We start from the raw sequence: 8,776 nt of genomic DNA, 5'->3' as shown, positions 1-8,776 counted from the left end.
TACCACTAATCCTAAAAGCTATTCACATTAAATTCAAATAAAATTAGATGTACCAGCACAAAAGCAGATACGCTCTTCTCTAAGCAGTTAATAGCCAGAACGGCCTCGTGAGGTGCCAGTAACAACCTTACAATAAAAATACCAAGTGGAATGCACAAACAAACAAGCATATATACATTTTCCTACAGAACAGTGCGTCATCCATAAAACAAATCAACCCAAATAAACTTTATATTTGTTCAATTCAAAACTTACAATGATTCGGCCTTCAATCCTCAAGTCCTTCTGCTCAAAAAGCCAAATCTGAATGCGAGCTTTCTGCATCCACAAAATAGAAAAGAAAAAATAGATTTAAAACTCAACAACCCATTAACAACCAACAAAAAACAAGCAGAAGTGGAAGAGAAAACCAGTAAAAGAGGCAAACAGTGACTTACACTTTGAAGAAACCTGAAAATCAAGTTCTGAAGTAGCAGAAATTCACAAGGAAAATGAAAAGGAAATATCAGTAAACAGAGAAACTATTAAAAACCCTAGAACAAAAATAATAAGTAACCAGACGTACAATGGGTTGGGTCATAATACGCTGCACTTTGGTGCTCGCCATGGCTGTGAAGCTCTCGAAGATTTTTGGGCACAGACTAGTGCAATTGTAGAGACGTTTAAACCCCAAACCACACGGCCTTTAGAGAGCGTTCACGAGAGAGGCGGGTCTGTTTGGTACGCTTGGCTTGTTACGTAGAGCTGGACTTTAGTCTATATAACTAATCCCTATACTCTTAAATATGTTTATGAGTTAATGATTTTGTCAATTTTATGTTTTTTTATTGGGGAAAAGGAATTAAAAAAGAAAAGATAAATAGGTAATAAAAATTAATTAAAAAGGATAAATTTGGCGTGATTCTGCAAGTGACAACATCAACCAATTCTATTATGAAGTTAAATATTATAGAGTTATTTGCAATATGGCCTTCATAATATTTAACTCTATAGTATGGCTTTTAGAATATTTTGATGTTGTCAAATATATAACTCAGTTGACCTACTCAAATCTGAGTAAAATCTGAAGACACATTTGAACTTTATAAAAAATTAAAAAACATAAAAAAATATAGAATGTTACCGAAAAGAATCTTAATAACAATTTATATTTTATATTGAATAATTTTATCTAATGTATTTTGTCTCTTCAAGAAGTTTATAACTCTTTAAATAGAAAAATAATCAATTTGTATAGGTAGAAAATCATAAAAATAAATCAAAAAGGAAAACAAAGAACATATAATTAGAAATTAAACTATAAAATAAAAAGGAAAATAATAGAATTTGCTAATTAAACAACATCATTCAAGTCTAATTTTAAGGCCTTCCTCGCTTGTTTATAGCTAATGGACATTCCTATAGAATTGGATTCGCGGAACCCCTGATGAGATTTTAGTGTGATTTAATGATCAGGATAAAATCATAAATATTTTTTTTTTGTTGGATAAATCATTTAGTGTGATTAGATTTATTTTGAGGTTTAGCTTTATCACTTTGATCCATGAACAAATCTACTATGTTTTTATGTGATTTTGTTACGACAGATCCATAATTTGCCACTAAATTATAATTTTAATGTTTTTTTTTCTAAATAATATTGTTTTGGGATTATTATGTTCATTTCGAATTGATCCAATGATCTGAACCTCAAGTAAGTTAAATCCTAGGTCAGGTATGACAACTATGTCTACATTGTGAATTGTTGCAGGAATATCAGATGGAGATCAATTCTAAATCTTGAAGACTCAACACATCAACAACAAATTCTAATCCCCAAACATGGAAACCTCCACAGCAGAATGTAATAAAAACCAACACTGTTGCTCCCTTTGCTGAAGTAAAAACAGGATCTGGATCAGTGATTGCAAGAAGTGATATATAGTGGGCAAGTTATGGTTTCAGCTATTTGTCCATCTTAGGATAGGATGTGCGTGGAAATTGCAGAAGTTCTTACTGCTCGTCATGGTTTGCAGATGGCTTTGGATATTGGGTATATCCTCATGTGATGTTGGAACTCGACTGCTGAGCAGCGGTATCGGCCATTAACAGTAAAATAAGTTCACGTTCAAAAAGATTTGAAGCTTTTAGCCAGATATTGTCATGTTATTTATCTATTTTTAGTTTTTCTTTAGATTAACATGGGTTTCTGAATTAGCCTGCGCATCACTAATTTTAAAGACATAATTTAAATAAAAAATAATAATTTAAAAACATTAAAGATATAGAAGTCAATGGCACATAAAACCTCGCAAGCCATCGCTGCAGCTTTGATGCGTGTCTCGTACGTGCTCCATTGGAAACATAGCTCGAGGGGACAGTTGACCTATCAAAAGTCTACGATTTTAATCCATTGGAAAATCTCTCAGCAACGTTTTCTACGTGTTCTTCAACTCTTTGTAGTTCTTCTTCTGATCAGTTATCTCCAAATGGTGTTTCTAATAAAATAATTGATGGCTTTTGGCTTATAAAAAATTAATTAACTCTTATTAATGATTTTATGTATACATCGACCACAAAATTACATAATTACCCTTTCAAGTTCATGGCTCCTGGTGTTTACTTGGTCGAGTCTGGCTTTTAGTTTCCCTACTTCCATATATACTCCATTGAAGGTAGCAAAGAAAGGCCGAAAAGATTGAAATGCATACTCCGAACACAAAAATCTTCCTATGTATAGTCCTAAAAGAGAATATATATATATATAAAGCACTAAATAAACTTTTTTCTTTTTAGATTGACATCATTACTTAAATTAGTTTGCATGTATCTTGATTAGTCCCATAAATTTTAAAATTAATAATGATATAATTTTTTAATAAATTTAAAATTGATTATATATAAAAAAATCATAGTTAACAATTCTGATAATAGTTGAGGACATGATAAAATTATTTTTCTAAAAAGTATATTTTTATTTAATATTTTAAAGTTGACGAAGGATAAAATGGGAATTTCATTTTTAATTTGAATAATAAATTCATTTCATTACCTTTAAAGCGAAGCTAGAAACACGGCATGGTACAAGGCGTCAATCTATAGTCTTTACTAGTTGAGACATTGTCATCAAGCATACTTCCATTTTATTTAGTTAATTATTGCCAAATTGTATTTGATTGGTGAGTATAAAAAACATTTCTACCCAGTCCATATTTCAAGCTGAAGAAATTTCAGAGCGAAAACGCACGCATGTATTCTAGCTGGCCTATATATGCTTGGTCTGTTAGCTAAGAACAACATGTGATCTTGTTTTATTCTTTAACGAACAAATGGCAATTCCGAAGCAGAAATTCACCCTGCCTTTTTTCACCCTTCTCTTGGTTAATCTCTGGTCCAAGCAAATGGTGATCATGGCAGTGGAGATTATACCAATAGGAGTAGTTCTTGATTTGAACTCTACAGTTGGAGAAATGGCAGAGAGCTGCATATCCATGGCAGTCTCCGATTTCTATGCTGTTAATGCTGATTTTAAAACGAGACTCGCTCTTTTCACTAGGGATTCCAGCAGTGATGTCGTTGCTGCAACTTCTTCAGGTATATGTGTAACTTCTCATAATTTTCCCTCACACGCACAAGGCAGACTCTTGTTTAGCTCTTGTGGAGTGCATGATAGTTGCAAATATTTCTTTCTGTTTAAATGACTAATGTCAAAAAGTGAATTGCGCTTTAAAAAAGGGTACTTCGTTTTTCCCCGAGAGAAGAAGTATGCAAGGCAACAAAAGAAAAAAAGGTGAATTGCGCTTTAAAAAAGGGCACTTCGTTTTTCCCCAAGAGAAGTATGCAAGGCAACAAAAGAAAAAAAGCCCTTTTTTTTTATCGTTTCTCCAAAATCCCATCTCCAAGTTTATTTGTTTCATGCAAGTCCCCCGTGAATCTTTGCTGGCTTGATCTCTCTGATTGAAGTGCTGGATTGTTGTAAAACATTTCAAATTTCAAACCTAATCCCCTGTTACTGACTTGTGGTTTTACTGAGTCAAAAGTCAAGAACAAACTAATAAATCAATAATTGACAAATACACTTTTGAAGCTGTTTGTGAAAGGATCGGCTATTTGATCCTCCACTACTCTCAGCTTGTATTTTCTTTTTCATCTACTATTGCCACTGATCAAATTATCGGGTCCTTATCTATATAACTTCTTTATTTAGTCCAAAATCTTTAGAAGCTGATGAAAAGGGATTCAGATGCTACTGAATTGTATATGGTATTTGGCTCGTTTGAGATCTAAAGGCTATATAACTTGTGATCCTACTGGTACCAAGGTTTAATTGCTTACCTGTTTAATTATGATGGTGCAATTCTGCTTTGTATCTGTTTTGGTTACCTCTGAGTTTTTGGACTGTGTTATGGTCTTAATCTGTCTGTTCTCTACTGCAAACCTTTCTTATTGCCCGTGTAGACTAAGTGCATGTAAAGCTCTTAGAGAAGGTACTTGTAACTAGAAACTGAAATCATGATGGTTCAAACTCAATTCCGAACCCACGGTACATAACACAGCTTCCTATCTTGAACTGATTACGTCTATTCGAGGCAGAAAAGTAACAGTGGCCAAACAAAACCACACACACGGGCACGCTGTTGTATTCTTCCGATTAACATGGCAGAATTGTACAGTGGCTACAAGATCTTGTAGCTGGGGTAAGAGAGCCCCATTTAGCTGGGAGTTCATTAATGCTATGCACCAGTCAAGGCTAGATTAGCGATGGAGTTATATATTCATTAGTAGTGATGGAGGAATCGGCATCATCTGACTTTAGTTGATTAGAATCTGTTTTAGTTTCGGCTAATGGTGACAGAAGCACTGGTTAATATGAGTAACGTATAAAGAATTTATTGTTGTGAGTGGAAAATTGTGATTCTTATTTTAGAGATTGAATATCTTTTTTTTTTCTTTTTTTCTTTTAATTTCTTGTATCTAATTCAGTCATAGTCTTCTAAAATTCTTGTATCTAATTCAGTCATGGTCTTCTAAAATTCAGTGCTGGATTTAATAATTTCTAGTATCTAATTCAGTCATAGTCTTCTAAAATTCAGTGCTGGATTTAATGAAGAATGAACAAGTGCATGCTATCATAGGACCTCAAAAGTCATCGCAAGCTAAGTTTGTAACAGAGCTTGGAGGAAAAGTAGAGGTTCCGATTGTTTCTTTCTCAGCCACCAGCCCAACTCTTTCTGCAACTCAAAGCAAATATTTTGTCCGGACTGCTCAGGATGATTCTTCTCAAGTGAAAGCAATAGCCAGCATTGTCCAAGCTTATGGTTGGCGGGAGATTGTACCAATCTTTGAAGACACCGAATATGGAAATGGTTTGGTTCCATTTTTGTTAGAGGCCTTTCAAGAGATCGACACTCGAGTCCCTTATGGAAGTAGAATTCCCTTGTATTTCAATGACACTCAAATCATGAGGGAGCTCAACAAGTTGAAGGCGATGCAGAAGAGTATATTTCTAGTGCATATGTCATCCTCCCTTGGGTCCAGGTTGTTCTTACTTGCCAAGGATGCAGGAATGATGAGCGAAGGATATGCATGGCTCGTGACAGCTGGATTATCCACCTTGTTAGATCCTCGAGGTTCTGAAGTCATGGATTCAATGCTAGGTGTGTTGGGTATAAAGCCACATATACCAACTTCAAAGAGACTCGAAAGTTTTAAATCGAGATGGAGCAAGAATTTCACCATAAGCAAACCACAAAGTAAGATCAATGAATTAAACCTTTTCGGTTTGTGGGCATATGATACAGTTTGGGCATTAGCAATGGCTGTAGAAAAGGCTGGTATTGTCCATTCTAGATACGTAAAGCCGAATACTAGTGAAAGCACAGTTGACTTCGCTGCCTTGGGAAAATCTGAAACGGGGCCAAGACTCCTAAGCTCCATACTAAGCACAAAATTTCAAGGCCTAAGTGGGGACTTCCATTTGGCTGGTGGAGAAAGGGTACCTGCAGCATTTGAAATACTCAATTTGATCGGAAAAGCAGAGAGAGTCCTTGGATATTGGACTCCAGAGAGTGGACTCTCACGAAACTTGCATAGTAGAGGTAAAATAGCATATTCAACTTCCAAAAACAGACTGAAGGAGCCAATTTGGCCAGGAGACACAACCCAGCAGCCAAAGAGTTTGAGGATAGGGGTTCCACGGAGAACTGGTTTTCATGAGTTTATCAAAGTGGAATGGAATCCTGAAGGTGATAAACCTATTGTTTCAGGTTTCACCCGAGATGTTTTCGTCTCCGTGATTGAAGCATTACCATTCCCCCTTCCGTATGAGTTCATTCCCTTCGTCAACAAAAATAAGGAGAGTGCTGGGACTTACAATGAACTTCTTGACCAAATCAAACTAAAGGTTGGTGTTATGCTACTTCAGTTTTTTCCTGTATGCAAAAATGATGCTACTTCAGTTTTTTCCTGCATGCAAAAATGAAATTCTGGAGAAAGATAAACTTGTCTTCATTAATTGTCTTGCAGAATTTTGATGCTGTGGTGGGAGATATAACAATAACTGCCGATCGCTCAACATATGTTGATTTTACGTTGCCTTTTTCGGAATCAGGCATCACAATGGTAGTTTTGACAAAACGTTATGAGAGGGAAAACATGTGGATTTTCTTGAAGCCACTAAGCCCGGGGCTTTGGTTAACAACTGGAATAGCATTCATCCTCACTGGCTTAGTGGTGTGGGTGCTCGAACACCGTGAAAACAAAGTGTTCAGGGGAAAACCAGCTCAACAACTTGGCACAACGTTGTGGTTCTCCTTTTCAACCCTCTTCTTTGCACATAGTAATTTCTCTTTTAACTTGATTAGACTAATTTTTCCATTTCTTAATTTTCTGACAACTGCAAGTAAGTTCATGTTACTATAGAGCAAAACTTATGTTTTCAGGGGAGAAGGTGGTGAATAACTGGACAAGATTTGTATTGATCATATGGATTTTTGTGGTGCTAATCATATCACAGAGTTACACTGCTAGCTTAGCCTCAATTTTGACTGTAAAGCGGTTGCAGCCTACATTTGTTGATGTCAAAGAGATTAGAAAGAATGGTTACTTTGTAGGGCACCAGAAGAATTCTTTTGTGAAAGACTTCCTCGTAAAACAATTGAACTTCAGTGACACCGTGTTGAGGGAATATAGCACTCCAGAAGAGTATCATGATGCATTGTCTAATGGAATCTACAATGATGGTGTAGCTGCTATCTTTGCTGAAATTCCCTACATCAAACGCTTTCTAGCAAAGTATTGCTCCAAATTCCAAATGGTAGGACCAACCTACAAAACCGATGGATTTGGCTTTGTGAGTCTCACTCTCCCTGTCTGTCTCTCACAGGCAATCCCTCAGCATATTTTCAAGGCATATTTGTTTGGCAGTCGTTAGCTAGCTCCTTAAGCATAGAGCTGAACTGCTCAATTCTTGCAAGTGACCATTAAATCTTACCAGATGTCATTATAATCAATGGGATTTTGTTTTGATGCCAGGCATTTCCCCTTGGATCCCCACTGGTCCCTTACATTTCAAGGGCAATCTTGAATGTCACAGAAGACAAAGATAAAATGGAAGAAATTGAACGAAGGAACTTTGGTGGCGAAACCACTTGCTTAGATCAAGCTGCCATGCTAACCTCTGGTGGTCTTGGTTTATCCAGCTTCGGAGGCCTCTTCATCATCACAGGAGTTGCTTCCATGTCTGCACTTCTGATATATGTCACGAAGTTCCTTTACATTCATTGGCCTGCTTCGAACACCATGGATCGAGAAAGATCCTTTTACTCGAGAGTTCTTGAATTGGCAAAACATTTTGACAAGGCAGATCCATCAGCTCATCATCTTAATAGAGCTGAGTCAAGAGTTCACCCTGTACCAAGTGCTGAAATAGTTGGAGCTTCACCTCATATCGATGATGCACGTGGCCATTCAAGGACTTCCAGTGAAGGATCTGGAGACATCATTGGAGATCAAGCGCATGACAATCATACCCCAAGGAGCAGTGCTGCAAACCCCGAACCCCCACACACACCGTAGGCACTGCATCCTTTGTTTTTAGGGAAGTCATAATACTAATTTCCACTGACAGTAGTGGGCTTCAGCTGGTGCTAATAGTTACATTCACTGGCTACAGATTGGAGAGATGTTCATGGTGATGTTATTTAATTAGGAACAAAAATTCTATGTAGCTAATGAAGCACCAAGATCCTCTTTTTTTAGTTATTATTGTTAAATAATATTTATGTAATTTTATTTATTAAGGGTAGAATAGTATTTTTAGTTTAACCTATATATACTTTATATGTATTTAGGTTAAGGTTAAACATTCATAATACACAGATTATTCAGAATTGTAGCCTCCTTTTTGTGTTTGATCTTAATTATTTTAATATGGTATCAGAGTTGATTTTATGAAACAAAGCTTAATCCTGAACACAGCTTTGCGGATCCAACTTGGTATTTGCATTCAGTTTCTGCAAATTTTTTAGAGTGAGATATTGTCTTCCGCTTCTACAAAATTGGGTATTTCGTTAGTTTCTGCAATTATTTTGGTATTTCATCTTTCATTTAACTTTTGCAATTTGGTATTTGCATTCAGTTTCTGTAAATTTGTTTTGTGTTTTAGAGTAATCATATAATTCTGAGAAGATATTTGTTTAGTTTCTGTAATCTCTGTTTAGTTTCTGCAATTTGGTATTTGGTTTTCCGCTGCTTTTGCATTCTAGTTTTCTGTGATTGTTGATTATGGCTACTGAAA

At 35.9% G+C, this 8,776-nt stretch overlaps 2 protein-coding genes across 2 annotated transcripts; one reads left to right on the top strand and one right to left on the bottom strand.

The window, feature by feature from the left end:
* On the bottom strand, nt 1-739 carry LOC105121271 (small nuclear ribonucleoprotein E-like). Its single transcript, XM_011019850.1, has 3 exons — nt 566-739; nt 438-464; nt 1-318 (listed from the first exon to the last, which is right to left on the bottom strand). The coding sequence occupies exons 1-3, from the start codon at nt 605-607 to the stop codon at nt 214-216; spliced, it is 174 nt and encodes a 57-aa protein (XP_011018152.1). The 5' UTR covers nt 608-739; the 3' UTR covers nt 1-213.
* A 2,527-nt stretch (nt 740-3,266) lies between these two features.
* Nucleotides 3,267-8,224, top strand: LOC105121269 (glutamate receptor 2.8-like). The gene is made up of 5 exons (XM_011019849.1): nt 3,267-3,573; nt 5,073-6,382; nt 6,505-6,817; nt 6,921-7,330; nt 7,513-8,224. Exons 1-5 carry the CDS (start codon nt 3,309-3,311, stop codon nt 8,053-8,055), a joined length of 2,841 nt encoding a protein of 946 aa, XP_011018151.1. The 5' UTR covers nt 3,267-3,308; the 3' UTR covers nt 8,056-8,224.
* Nucleotides 8,225-8,776: the final 552 nt, after the last annotated feature.

This window comes from Populus euphratica, unplaced genomic scaffold (assembly GCF_000495115.2).
Source record: "Populus euphratica unplaced genomic scaffold, PopEup_1.0 scaffold31.1, whole genome shotgun sequence".
Lineage (NCBI taxonomy): Eukaryota > Viridiplantae > Streptophyta > Magnoliopsida > Malpighiales > Salicaceae > Populus > Populus euphratica.
This window is presented reverse-complemented; position numbering and strand designations above follow the sequence as displayed.